Below are 14,813 nucleotides of genomic sequence, written 5' to 3'. Positions count from 1 at the left end.
TCTCCGATGATCTGCTCTGCACCCAGCACATTGAAAGCTCACCCAACGCCTCCTGAGTGAGATTTGAGAAGATTCAAAATGCCACCAAATACTCTAACCGACCTCCACGGGTGCACGTTGGAGAGCATACTGACTGCTTGCATCATGGTCTGGAACAGTAATTTGAAGTCTCAGGAATGAAGGAGGCTGCAGAAGATGTTGCCATTGCCCGGTCCAACAAGGGTGTCATCCTCTTCATCATTAAAGGGATCTACAGGAAGTATAGGCCACTATAGGGATCAAAGGGGTATGGGCCAAACAAGGGAAGGTGGGACAAGTGTAGCTGGGTCATGTTGGCCGGTGTGGGCAAGTTGGGCCGAAGGGCCTGTTTCCACGCTGTATGACACTATGAATTCATGACTCTATGAAGTGCTTCCTCAAGAAGGAAAATAATATCCTCAAAGACCCACACCACATTGGCTACGTTCTCATTTCACTGCTACCATCAGGTAGAATGTACAAGCGTTTGAGAGCCGTAACCTCCAAGTCCAAGTCTCCATTCAATCATAGGTCTCTTGAACCGCCCTGCACAGCTGTACAGCAGCACCAAACTACTGCAGACTTTGTATTAAGATTGTAATATGTACCTTTGCTTGTGCTTTCCACAAGCAAAAATAACTGGTCATTTGTTGGGGTGTATTTGCATTTAATGAACCTGAATACATGCAGCAAGTAAGAATTTCATGGTTCCAATACTGGTGCATATGACCATTAAGCATTCATGACTTTTGACCTCGCAACATCAGTGGATCCATTTCTGAGGTGGATTGGTCAGAGCCGAACAATTGTTCAGTTACTTTGATGGAATGGAAAAATAAAATGCTCAGCAGGTCAGGCAGCATCCATGCAAAAAGAAACAGGATTAAAATTTCAGGTCGATGACCTTTTATCAGAACCGTTCATCAACTGAAAGGTCTTTAAATTGAAACGTTAGATCTGTTTATCTTTCTACAGACGCTAGGATTTCCAGCAATGTTTGTTTCTATTTCAACTTTTTAGCATCTGTAATGTTTGGCTTTTGGGTGTGTGTTCTTTAATCATCTCTAAGGAAGGACAAGAAGTTCTCTACTGAGAACAGGCAGATGGTAGGATAATGCACTGCCTTACTTTACACAACTGAACCAACTCTATCTATATAATTAAAAGTCTCATCTTGACCACTTCCTGTCTGCGCTGTATATTGATTTTAGAAAAATAAGATTTTTGGCCATCTTACTCACAGTCCTCCTCCGCTGAGCAGGCCCCAAGGATTTTTCCCATCTATGAAAAATAAAATAGTTATGAGTGTTTAAAAAACCTTGAGATCCTCTCGCCTGTCAATCACCGCGATGAAGGTAACGACCCTTCCGGGGGGGGGGGGGGGGGGGGGGGGCAGGACTATAAAACCCCAGATGCCTAGACATGACTCAGTCACGGTGCAAGATCGCGAGGGAGAGGCCACAACTCGCATTCTAAGCTGTGAATCAACTGAACTGTGAGTCTGCAATGTACTTGCAATAAATGATTTGTTAGCCCTTAATGACAATGCCATGGGTTGTTTGGCCTGCTGCCCTGCCTGTGCTTGAAACTGCAATGCTTTACTAGTTCCGACTGTGTTTGGAAGGAATAAATGCTTTATTAGGTCAGACTGTATTTGGTTCCCAAGTCCAACTCATTTCGTGATTACTGCTTAGTGGACAGGTCGCGCTGATTGCGTAAATTCCAGTGCGTGCAGAGGTTGCGCTGATTGTGTAATTTCCGGTAAGTGCGGAGGTCACGCTGATTGCGGAAGTGCCGCTGACTGCGGAAGCCCCAAAGTGGAGAGGCCGCGCTCAGCCGTGCAAGTATTCAAGAAAGATTACTGCCATATGGTCAGTGAGTGTGTATGTATGTGTTTGTGAGTGTGTGAGTGTGTGAGTGTGTGAGTGTGTGTGAGAGTGTGTGTGAGTGTGTGTTAGAGCATGTGTGAGTGTGAGTGAGTGTGCGAGTGTGTGAGTGTGAGTGTGTGTGTGTGTGTGTGTGTGTGTGTGTGTGTGTGTGTGTGTGTGTGTGTGTGTGTGTGTGTGTGTGCGTTGGAGTGTGCGTTGGAGTGTGCGTGGGAGTGTGCGTGGGAGTGTGCGTGGGAGTGTGCGTGGGAGTGTGCGTGGGAGTGTGTGTGGGAGTGTGTGTGGGAGTGTGTGTGTGAGTGTGTGGGTGAGTGAGTGTGTGTGAGTGGTCTCAGTGACTGAGCTGTCACCCTAAGAATCCATTCGGCCCACAATGTCCATACTAGCCCTCTAGAAACCAGTCCCTTCAGCCCACACCATGATAACGCTCCAGAAAGCCCCCTCCCCATCCCCCCCACTGGCCAGCTCTATTGGAATTGGTGGAGAGGTGGAATATTGTGTTGGGGGACCAGCGTGAAGTGTGAAGCTGGGACCCAATGGGTCCCACTTAGTCTAGTTTTCATTAAAATGCAAACAGTTCCTTGCAAGATCTTATCAACTGGAAAATTAAAATACAAAAACATGTAGTTTTAATGCAGTCTTATTACAACTCAGCATCATTAAGCCTAACATGAAAACATCTCGCTCAGACCATTCAGGCTCAGCTAATCAAGACTTTTACTCATGGGATAGAGACAAGGAAAGAAAATCTAAACTGATGCCTTCCACAGTTCTCCAGCAATTGATTGCTTGGGCAACCTGCCCATCACTTATGCCAGTACCTTGATCGAAATACCTTTTTGACATTTTGCATTTATTCATATTTCAGAATATCAGTGTTACAGGCAGGTCCAAAGCTTACTGTCCATCCCCAACTGCCCTTCAGCTGAGTGGCTGACATGGCCATTTGATAGTGATCCACGTTGGGTCTGGATTTACTAATCGGCTAGACCTCCAGGGCATCAGTCAACTAAATTGTTTTTTAAGCAAAAGGTTTGTCATCTTCTATATCAAGGACTAGTTTTTTTTCGCCCCAAGTTCCAGATAATTACTGGAATATAAATTCCACAGCTGCCAAAGTGGGATTTTGAACTCTGGACTCTTACCTGTTAATCTCAGCGTCTGAATTACTGGTCTGGTAACTTAATCAGTGAACCATCACCATACCCATGGAAGCAACAGTATTTTAATAAGTCCCCTGCTTCATGTAATTCATTAAAAGCATCCTTGAATTATAAGTACAAATGTCTCGAGATTTTTTCAACAACCAGCCTCATCTGATCCCACCTCGATAGTGGCAGGGACAAAATTATTCCAGCTTAATCCCCATTTACCCTGTAGGGGACCAAATCCATCTTTGGGTTTTTAAATATATGGTTGGATAGATATGCTGGAAGTCTTAATAACCCTCTTTTGCACTTATTTATATGACAAATGTATTATGTGTTCAACCACAGTTTAACTTCCTCTAGAGTGAATATTTATTTTCAATTCTGCAATGACAAATGATTAAAAAAATATATTTGATTGCAATTAGAATAATGGATTGGTTCACTGCCAGCATATATCGAGCAAGATATACCCTTTCTTATTAAGAGTGATTGATTACACAAAATATTCATCTAATATTGTACACGTTAATTTTCTTTCGATTACAAAGGGTTTTCTGAATTGTGTACTAGGCGCAATTTCAATGTTTCAGTGGTGTTATAGTCAATGACTACCTCAGAGGCATATTGAATAATAGGTGACTATTGTCAATACATTAGAGCTTATTTATAAATTCCAGCACCAGGCATTTCATATCGCCCTAAAAAGATAATTAATATTCAGTATGCATGCTCTCAGTATTGCGCTCATTAGTAGGAACTCATAGTTCACTCGTGATTTTCCATTTATTAATGCTTTCAAAAGGAAAGGGTAAATTTCCTAAATTGCAGGTACAAATTCAAACTGGCTGAGACTCTGATGGATTTAAACATTTGGACAAAAGCATCTAACAATGAGGACCATTAGAAGTTAGAATTTGTGGGGGCGGGGGTGTGTGTGGGCGGCAGGGATGTGTGGGGGGGGGGTGTATGGGGGGCGGGGGAGGTTGCGGGGAGGAGTTGCGTAGGGGGGGAGGGGTGTGTGGGCGGGAGTAAGTTGTGGGGAGAGTGTGGTATGTGTGGGTGGGGGGGGGGGTGTAAGCTTGGAGAAAAGATGGGGAAGAGCCATGGGGGAGAGGGGGACATCACGGGGGGGAGCCAGCGAGGGGGACCAGAGGGGTGGTGGCTGGAATTGTTGGTGCGATGGGGGTGCTGGTCGCTGGTCGTTCTCCTCTGCCAGGATCAGAGTCTCTGCTTTCCATTTGACGACATCAGCGACTCTGGGCTGGGCTGGGCTGGGTCGGGTCACTGACGCTGGGCTGCTGCTTGGGGCGGGGCTGCTTGGGGCGGGGCGGCTGCTTGGGGCGGGGCTGGGCTGGGTCGGGTTACTGGCGCTGGGCGGCTGCTTGGGGCGGGGCGGCTGCTTGGGGCGGGGCGGCTGCTTGGGGCGGGGCGGCTGCTTGGGGCGTGGCTGGGCTGGACTCGGCTGCCTCAGGTCCCTCTGAAAGTCTGATTGGAAACCTCCGTCGGCCATCGTCGGCTCCAGTAAAAACGCGATAGCGCTGGAAGGGACGGACCATCCCAGGGAGTGACAGGGGAAGAGACTAATCCACGCAACGCAGACGGGCAGGAGACGATAACGATCTGCGCACACGCGTTTTTAAAATATGACATTCAACCAATTGGAACGAAACTTAGTGCACTCGCAGCACAGGAGAACGACGAGTGAACTGGCAAATAATTGTAGCGCTATCATGAACCATTTTTGCGCAAATAGAAAGACCGCCAAACCGGAAGTTAACAATATCAGAGTTTTAGTTATGTATGGATAGATATGTGAGCAATGTAAGCACTGAAAACCCTAAAGGCAACATGCACACCTTGGGATCATAAGGTTGGCAGTGAGGGACACAGACCCCGTCTGAAGAAGGGACCCAATTCGAGACATCAGCTGCCTATTTCACTCCACGATTGCTGCATGACTCGCTGAATTCCTCCAGCAGTTTGCTTTATGATGCAGATTCATGCTCAGTTCAAAAGAAAACCCGCAGACAGCTGACAATGTATTACTTTAAAGTGTGAGACACAGGGAGATGAGTGCGAGTTGAATGAGAAACTAAGTGGAGGGCAACATAATGATGTGAAAATTGTGCGCATGTTAATATTGGGGCTGGAATAGTGGGATAAACAAGCCCTTCTTGATCATTTCTGTGCAGAGAAGCTAATGTATCTTAAGATACCCAGATACAATGGCAGAGGCATCCTACTCTAGTATAAAATAGACACAAAATGCTGGAGTAACTCAGTGGGTCAGGCAGCATCTCTGGAGAAAAAGGTTGGGTGATGTTTTGGGTCGGTATCCTAATTCAGACCCACTCTCAGTCTGAAGAAGGATCCCGACCCAAAACGTCACCCACCCTTTTTCTCCAGAGATGCTGCCTGGCCCATTGAGTTACTCCAGCACTTTGTGTCTATCTTCGGTATATACCAGCATCTGCAGTTCCTTTCTACACTAGCATAATCCTGGATTATCAATAGGGTCCCCTGGCCCAGCCATGACCCTACCCCTATGGATCTCATATTGCAGGAGGAGATGCTCTCTTGGAGAGTATTCCAAACTTTTATTCAGCAGAGGCCATTTTCCAAATCCATGGTGAGTAAAACAGAAAATGGGCGAAAGGCAATACCAGTAACTCTGCATTCCTTCCAAGTTACACACTTGCATTGGAAGTATGTCGCTGTTCCTTCAGCACTGAGCCCACGACCTATAATTTGCTATTGAACAGCACCATGGAGGACCTTCACCACAGGAACAAAGCAGCACAAGTGAAGTGTTTACCCCCACCTTCTCTGGGGCAACTGGTAGTGGGCAATAAAGTCTAACCTTGCCAGAAATGTTCATTCATTTTTGATGAGATGAGTTAGATTCTAGTTGTGGCAATCATTGGCTGACAGATTTTTTTAATTGCCAAAAATTAAATTTTATGCAGTTGTAGGATTTTAAATTCATACTACCACTTCCTTCTATTTCAGAGGTCTTGCATGAGGTGTTAAATGTGACCCTTGTTTGAGAATGGGTTGGAATCCAGTCAGGAGGCCACCTGGCCTTCCAATGGAAACTCACCTGGGGACAGGGTAGGGCTGTTGTAGGACACCCTGCAATGTGCCCACTGCACTGTACCTTTGGCAATCTCCTGTCAGTGTCAGAAACCTAGGCCATTGTATTACAGGACCAGCACAGGCAAAGGGCACCTCAGCTTAATAGCATAACTTGCGACTTTGGAGACTCAGACTAGAATACATCCTGACACATCTCTCTCTACAGATGCTACCTGACCCGAGGTCATAAGTGACAGGAACAGAATTAGGCCATTCTGCCCATCCAGTCGACTCCACCATTCAATCACGGCTGCTCCATCTTTCCCACTTAACCCCATTCTCCTGTCTTTTCCCCTTAACTCAATTTCCAGTTCTTGGTGGGGTCCCAATGGGACAAGTACAAATGGGCAAAAAAAATGTTGGGCATGGCTGTGGTGGGCTGAAGGGTTCAGTTCAGTGCTGTATCACTCCATGACTAATATTTGCAGCATCTACCTGTTTTATTAATATCAATGTCAATCAGCATACATTCTTTACTACTCGGTTTGAAGTTATACTTTCAAGAATTTACGCGTGTAATGGAGGCAATAACCTAAATAACACCAGGTACAACTATTTTCAGGAACATCTATTTTCCTGCAATTATCAGGTTCTTGAACTGACCTGCTCAACCCTATTCCTACCTCAGTAATGGAACACCACTCACCACATCTTGCACTCCCATAGACTTGTCAAATCTTGTTTGCACCAATGTCTTGTTTTTGCGCAGTCTTTTCAGTTTTGTATAATTGATGAATAATTTATATTTTGTATGCTGTCTGAGTGTGTGGCTGTAATGTTGCTGTAAGCAAGATTTTCATTGTACCTGTACCTCACCGCAGTTGGGCATTAGATACTAATCTCAGTTTGACTTGGACCATAAATCGTCGGCGAAGTTATATTATTAACCTAGGTCTTTTGTAACTTTTTGGGCGCCAGAAATGTAGTGACCCTTGTACTGCCTTGGTGAGGTCTGCTGTGTGATCTCACCAGGTTTAGTTTAGATATACGAACTCTAAATTGTACCGTTCTATGCCAAACAAAGCACCTGGGTACATGTGACAATAAAGTATAATTGAATTGGCCTGTGGAATTGTCAGATAAGTTGGGAGGGAGGTGGGGTGCGTGATCTTTGCACAGAACCACAACTGCTCCACATATACCAGTTAAAACCGGGAAAGCAACACAACACAATCTACTGCATGAACAATCGGAACGTTCATGAATTGTTTCCCCCTGTTTCTGTTTATCCAAGACTTGCGAGACCACGGGCAGAATTCAACGCGATAGCGTTGAACAAAGTTACGCTGAAGTTTAGTTTTGAGATACACCGAGTCCACGCCGCCCAGTGATCCTCGCACACTATCCTACACACACTGGAGACTATTTACAATTTTACCAAGCCAAGTAACCTACAAACCTGTAGGTCTTTTGGTGGAAACCGGAGCACCCGGAGAAAACCCACGCGGTCACGGGGAGAACGTACAAATTCCGTGCATACAGCACAGGTACAGTCAGGATGGAACCCGGGTTTCTTGGCGCTGGGAGGCAGCAACTCTACGGCTGCGTCCATGTTCACGCAATGATACAAGTTAGTCTCGCACCAGCTGCTCGAAACCTGAGCGCACCCACACACACACACACGCAGACCAACTCCACTTTACCTTCAGTGTGAACTGCAGAGACGTAGGTCCAATTGAACCTCTGTACGATGTCCAGCATTGCTCGGGCTTGCAGGGTATCTGAAGGGACAACACGCAGGAAGTACTGAAAGAGCGTCTTGTCGCTCAGGTCGATGCTGGTGGCGGAGTAGGCGATCTGCGGGATGTTGAAGAGCTGGAGTAGGTTCTGCACCTGAATGGCCACCGAACTGGAACCCGGGCCAATAACCCCGGCGATGGGGGTCTTGGTTTTGGCCCCCTCCACTGGCCCTTCCAGGCACTGGGTCAGTCCATCCCTCTCGTTCCGCATCGAGATGAGGGAGTCGCGGATGAACTCAATGCTCTGCTCCAGGGCAACGGAGGAATGCCAGCAAGAGTCCCTGATCTCGCAGCCCAGTGTGATGTTGGGCAGGAGGTTACGGTTGGCGTTGATCTTATCCAGAGTATGGAACATGGCTTCCACCCGCTGGATCCCATACTGATCCCGTATTTCTCCACACTTTCTCTCCGCCACTTTCGCCGCCGGGGGTTGGTGATGGACGGAGAAGAGAGCGCCGATGATCACATCGCCGTCTTTCCGAGCCACCGAGCGCTGGGCCGTGTTCATGGACAGGAGAACTCTCTTCCCCACTTCGTGCTCCTTGGCGCTGGGCGACAGCGGGAGAAAGAGCAGCCACAGGAGCACAATTTCCAAGCAAGGACGCTTGCTGCCTTCCACGCCGCTCTTCATGGCTATTGTCTCACCGGGCACATTGGCATCAAGCGTTCACCGTCTGCAATGGTCATTCAGTCGGTGGGAACACTGGAAGAAAAAAGTCAAGAGAGAGTCAAAAGTGACATTAACCATAGAACCAGCTGCTACTCTCGGTAACGCGAAGGGGAGGGGGGTTGTTCGTTAGTCCGAATGTGTTGTGCGTTAGTTCCAGAGCTGAAACATTAACTGAAGACAGCCATAAAAAGCTGGAGTAACTCAGCGGGTCAGGCAGCATCTCTAGAGAAAATGAATAGGTGACATTTCGGGTCGAGACCTTTCTTCAGACAGAGTCACGGGGAAAGGGAAATGAGAGATATAGACGGTGTTTAGAACAAACATTAACTGTTCATCTTTCTACACACATGCTGCCCACTGCCAGTATTTTCTTACAGCTCTTGGTAACAACATTTGGCAGTGGATCGCTAATGTACCCACTCTTAATCCTGGCGCCAGAAGGGGGGTGAAGGGGGGGGGGGGGGGGGGGGGCAACATGTTTTTTAAATGTCAAGTCAAGTTTTTTTTTTGGTGATGATCTAGGAATGGCAATTGTAGATCAAATAGCTAAACCGCGAGTGCGTGGTAGGCAACTCGGCCGCCAACACCGAAGTATCTGCATCCGACGATTTCTAATCTGGCCGTAGATTGACTACACTTTGGGCATTGCGGGATTCACTAGTAACACAACCACGGCCGATTTACATGTAAATGTGGGCAGGGCAGACTAAAGACATCACTCTCCAGCAACTATACTGTACAAATATATTTAGAATCATCAACACTCCCTAAAATGCCGGAATTGCAAAATAAAAGTCATCTAAAATTAATCTAAATGGTTACAAGATATATTCCGTAACTATTCTAACCGCAACGTAGAATAGAACGAGGGGGTTTAAGGCAAAATCGCGCACTGTAGCCTAGTTACACCAAGATCATGCTATTAAATCAGTGGCTCTCCTTAAAAATCTCTCCAAATGAAGCCGCGTTTACCGAGTTTAAAAAACCTAGTGTTTGATGCTAGTTTTCGCCGTTTGAACGGAAGATCCCGTTAACTGTACTTTTGAACGCGGTGTTAATGATGGATGCAGAATCTTGTCTAGGTTCTTACCAGGCATCTTCTGGATATATCAGCACCAAGGACAGCGCAACTCAGCCAGGAAGAATCAGCCGTTAGCTGTCTCCCAATAATAAAGCGACGCGGAGTCGGGAAAGGAGATGAGAAACCTACCTGTGATCGCCGCAATGACCACACGCCTCTTCTGCTCGCTCTCAAGTCGCATTCGGGCAGGTCTATTGCATGAAGCTGGTTCGCTTCAACACTTCTGCCCCCTGTCTTACACTCCACTTCATTACAGAGCTGAAATCAGGTCATCTCTACCGACAAAGTTCCAGTGTACCGTGCTAAAAGCAGAGGGACGTCGCTCACAGTGGAAACATGTTTACCCGAAAGGTCCCAAATCACCGCATCTCTCGTCTCCTGACACCGACCGGGTGAATAGTAATATCTGCTCGCACAAACTTTGCCACCAATACAATTGTTTTCACAAACTTGCTCTGAGAAGCGATGTTCTACATCACTTCAGTAGAGTGGGTCACAGCAAGCTCTCGTTAAAGTAAAACCCGAGATTGAATGACCTGGTCTCCAATAGCAACTATTCCCTACGGTTAGAAATGTCCCAATTTCTCAGTATGCCGGTAATGCGATAGAGTAGAACTCAGCGTCCTAAAGTCTGATGCCCCTGAAGTCTCAATGCCTATTCAATTAGTAAAGACGATTCATTGTCAATTGTATATAACACAAATCTGCACAATAACGGACATTAGATTAGGATATCATATATATATATATATCCTATATATCCTATATAGGATATATATATATATCCTATATATATATATCCTAATCTTAGGCCCGTTTGAAAGCCACTGGTTAGATCTCAGCTGGAGTAATGCGTCCACTTCTGGCCAATGCCCTCCAGTGCCAAGGTACTGGTGAGCGAACAGGGGAGATGTATCACAGTGCTGCCGCGGGATTCTTACACAGGTTAGAGCAAAACCTAATTAAAACGCTCAAAACAATGTTGGCTTTGTGAGAAAAAAAAAGTCGTCTGTGAGAGATGTCGTGCCATCGAACAATACATAATAAATATAATCCTAGGTTCCTGGGAAATTTTCATGAGAACCTGAAAGGTAACGTTTTTACACAAAGGGTGTATGTATGGAATGGGCTGCCGGATGAGGCAGTTGAGGCAAACACCATCGCAACTTTCAAGAAACATTTAGATAAGTACGTGGATGAGACATGTTTGAATGGATATGGGACAAACGCAGGCAGGTAGGATATGTGTAGATAGGGCATGTTAGTCAAATTGGACCGAAGGGCCTGTTTCCACACCGTACCACTCTATGACTCTAATTGTTTTTTAATTTTAAAACGTCATTGAAAGTGTCAGAGGAAAGATGAGGAAACATTTTCATGCAGTGTATGAAGGTCTGGAATGCATTTTCTGGCTATAGATTAAATCCTAACGTTAAAGGCAAATAGGTATTATCTCGAAAACTGGTGGAAATTGAATGGATCCTGGGTTCCTGGGTAGTAAGGCTGAAAACAGGGGAAGGTCCAACCATGGTCTTCCACCGAGATATTAGAGTCATACAGTGTGGAAACAGGCCCTTCGGCCCAACTCACCCACACTGGCCAACAATGTCCCAGCTACCCTAGTCCCACTTGCCTGCGCTTGGTTCATAACCCTCCAAACCTGTCCTATCCATGTACCTTTCCAACTGTTTCTTAAACAATGGGATAGTCCCAGCCTCAACAACCTCATCTGGCAGCTTGTTCCATACACCCACCACCATCTGTGTGAAAAGGTTACCCCTCTGATTCCTACTAAATCTTTTCCCCTTCACCTTGAACCTATGTCCTCTGGTCCTCGATTCCCCTACTCTGGGTAAAAGACTCTGTGCATCTACCCGATCTATTCCTCTCATGATTTTGTATACTTCTATAAGATCTCCCTCATCCTCCTACTCTCCATCGAATAGAGACCCAGCCTACTCAACCTCTCCCTGTAGCTCACACCCTCTGGTCCTGGCAACATCCTCGTAATTTTTTTGAACCCTTTCAAGCATGATAATATCTTTCCTATAATATGGTACCCAGAACTGAACACAATATTCTAAATACGGTCTCACCAATGCCTTATACAACTGCATCATGACCTCTCAACTTCTATACTCAATCCTCTGACTATTGAAGGCCAAAGTGCCAAAAGCCTTTTTGACTACCTTATCTATCTGCGACTCGACCATCGTGGAACCATGCACTTGTACTCCTAGGTCCCTCTGCTCCACAACACTACCCAGAGGCCTACCATTTACTGTGTAGGTCCTGCCCTTGTACAATGTCCCAAAATGCAACACCTCACACTTCTCTGTATTAAATTCCATCAACCGTTCCTCCGCCCACCTGGCCAATCGATCCAGATCCTGCTGCAAACGTTCACAACCATCTTCACTATCTGCAATACCACTAACTTTTGTATCTTCAGCAAACTTGCTAATCTTGCTCTGTATGTTCTCATCAAAATCATTAATGTAGATGACAAACAGTAATGGGCCCAGCACCAAATCCTGTGGCACACCACTAGTCACAGGCCTCCATTCTGAGAAGCAACCTTCCACCATCACCCTTTGCTTCCTTCCATGGAGCCAATTTGCTATCCATTCAGCTATCTCTCCTTGCATCCCACGAGATCTATTCTTCCAGAGCAGCCTACCATGCGGCACCTTGTAGAACGCCTTACTAAAGTCCATGTACACAACACCTATAGCTCTGCATTCAAATGCCTGTATATCCTATCCCTCAGAATACTCTCCAGTAACTTACCACCTACAGATGTTAAGCTCACCGGCCTATAGTTCCCAGCATTTTCTCTGCTGCCCTTCTTGGAAAGAGGCACAACATTTGCCACCCTCCAATCCTCTGGCACATCTCCTGTATTTAACGACGACTCATAAATTTCAACCAGGGCTCCTGCAATTTCCTCTTTAGTTTCCCGAAATGTCCTCAGATATATCTGACCAGGTCCCTGAGATTTGTCTACCTTCAAACACAACAGTACCTTCAGTACTTCCTCGACGGTAACCCTAACTGCTTTCACGACACTTCCAGTGACTGCTCCAATTTCCTCCATCCTACTGTCTTTCTCCTCAGTAAATACAGATGAGATTGAGTACCTTGCCCATCTCCTGTGGCTCCACACAGAGGTTGATCGCTTTTATTCCTGTGAGGCCCCACTCTCTCTCTCTAGTTACCATTTTCCCCCTAATGTATTTATAAAATCTTTTGGGATTGTCTTTTATATAAAATCTTTTGGGATTGCCCTTTATAGTATTAAAAACGTGTCAGGGGATTAGAACACAGTAAATGTTACACATCAGTTTAAAATACACTACATGCCAACAAGGCATGTATTGACATTGGAAATATTTCTTGGAGGAAATAGACTGAGACCAAATGAATTGGGATCTGAAAAAAATTGTATGAATGAAAACCAGGGATATGTTCATGACAAACGCTGGCCTTATGGAGAAAAAAAAAGATGATGGGGATATTACAGATGATGTCGTCTACATGGACATAAAATGTTTTGAATATAGAACTGCACAGCACAGTAACAGGCCCTTCAGCCACAAGGTCTCTGACATACTTGATGAGTTAAATTAAACTAATGCCAAGTCCAAGTTTTATCGGCCTGCAGATGATTGATATCTCTCCATTCCCTGCACATCCACGTGACTCTCTGTAACCATTATAATATCTGCTTCCACCACCAGTCTTGGCAGCATATTGTAGATCTCACCACTATGTGTAAAAAAAAAATCTTGCCACATCTACTTTAAACTTCCCCACTATCGCCTATATGTTATGCCCTATAGTATTCAACATTTCTACCCTGTGAACATGGTTCTGATTGTCGACTCTATCTATACCTCTGATAATATTATTTACTTCCATCAGGTCTGCCCTCAGCCCCCGACACTCCAGAACAAACAATCCAATTTTGTCCAACCTCTCCTTGTAGCTAATACCCTCCAAGCCAAGCAGCATTTTGCTAAACCTCTCTGACATTCACTCCATGTCTCCATATCCTTCCTGTAATGGGGCAACCAGAACTGCACACATACTCCAAATTTGGCCTAACCAATGTCCTTTGAAGCTGCAGCATTACAATGTGACTCGTGTCTGACTGATGAAAGCAAGCATATCAAACAACTTCTTTATCACTATCAATTAGCGCTGCTACTTTCAGGAAGCATGGATTTCCATCCCTCTGTACATCAATACTGTTAAGTGTTCTGCCATTATACTTTCCCCTCCCATTTGCCCTCCCAATCACAAGACCCCACACTGGCCTGGATTAAACTCTATCTGCCATTTCTCTACCCATATCTGCAACTGATATATATCCTGTTGTGGCTTTTGACAGTCTTCTTCCTTGTCTGCAACTCCCTCAATGTTTGTTTCATCTCCAAACTTACTAACCAACCTATGTATGTTTTTGACAAAAGTCATTAATATGCATCACAAATATCAGAGGTTTCACACTAATTTCTACAGAAAACTACAGGCCACAGACTTCCAGTCAGAATAACACCCTTTGCGACTGACCTCTGTCTTCTATGGGTAAACCAGTTCTAAATCCAAACTACCAAGTCATTGTGAATTCGAAAATAGTAATCTGGATCAGCCTGCCTTAGGGACCTGGTAAAGTGCCTTAGATTTATATAGTCAACATCCATTACCCTACCCTTATCAATAACCTTTATTACCTATTCTAAAACTCAATCAAGTTTGTAAGCCATGACCTGCCCCATCAAAAACCATGCTGATTGTTCCTAATTAGCTTGTTTGAATTATGTAAATCATATCTCTAAAAATCCTCTCCAACAGCTTCCTTACCACTGATGTGAGGCTCGCAATTTTATAATTTCTTGGATCATCACTATTTCCTTTCTTAACCAAGTCTACTTTCCAGTCCTCTGGGACCGCACCTGTGGCTGAAGAAGATACAAAGAACTTCAAGACCCCAGCTATCTCTCCTCATGCTTCTCCAATAACCTTGGTTGGATCCCATCAGACCCTGGGGATTATCAATCAATCAATCAATCAATCAATCAATCAATCAATCAATCAATCAATCAATCAATCAATCAATCAATCAATCAA

General features: G+C 45.2%; 1 protein-coding gene across 1 annotated transcript in view; it reads right to left on the bottom strand.

Moving 5' to 3' along the window:
- The window catches only part of grm1 (glutamate metabotropic receptor 1), a 174,742-nt gene extending 166,182 nt beyond the window's left edge, over window positions 1–8,560 (bottom strand). Inside the window, exon 1 of the mRNA XM_033026417.1 lies at window positions 7,834–8,560. Coding sequence (XP_032882308.1) covers window positions 7,834–8,560 — 727 coding nt within the window. The remainder of the gene's footprint in view (window positions 1–7,833) is intronic.
- Window positions 8,561–14,813: the final 6,253 nt, after the last annotated feature.

The sequence above is a fragment of the Amblyraja radiata genome, chromosome 8 (assembly GCF_010909765.2).
Source record: "Amblyraja radiata isolate CabotCenter1 chromosome 8, sAmbRad1.1.pri, whole genome shotgun sequence".
NCBI lineage: Eukaryota > Metazoa > Chordata > Chondrichthyes > Rajiformes > Rajidae > Amblyraja > Amblyraja radiata.
Note: the sequence above shows the minus strand (reverse complement) of the source record. Positions and strands in the feature narration are given on the sequence as shown.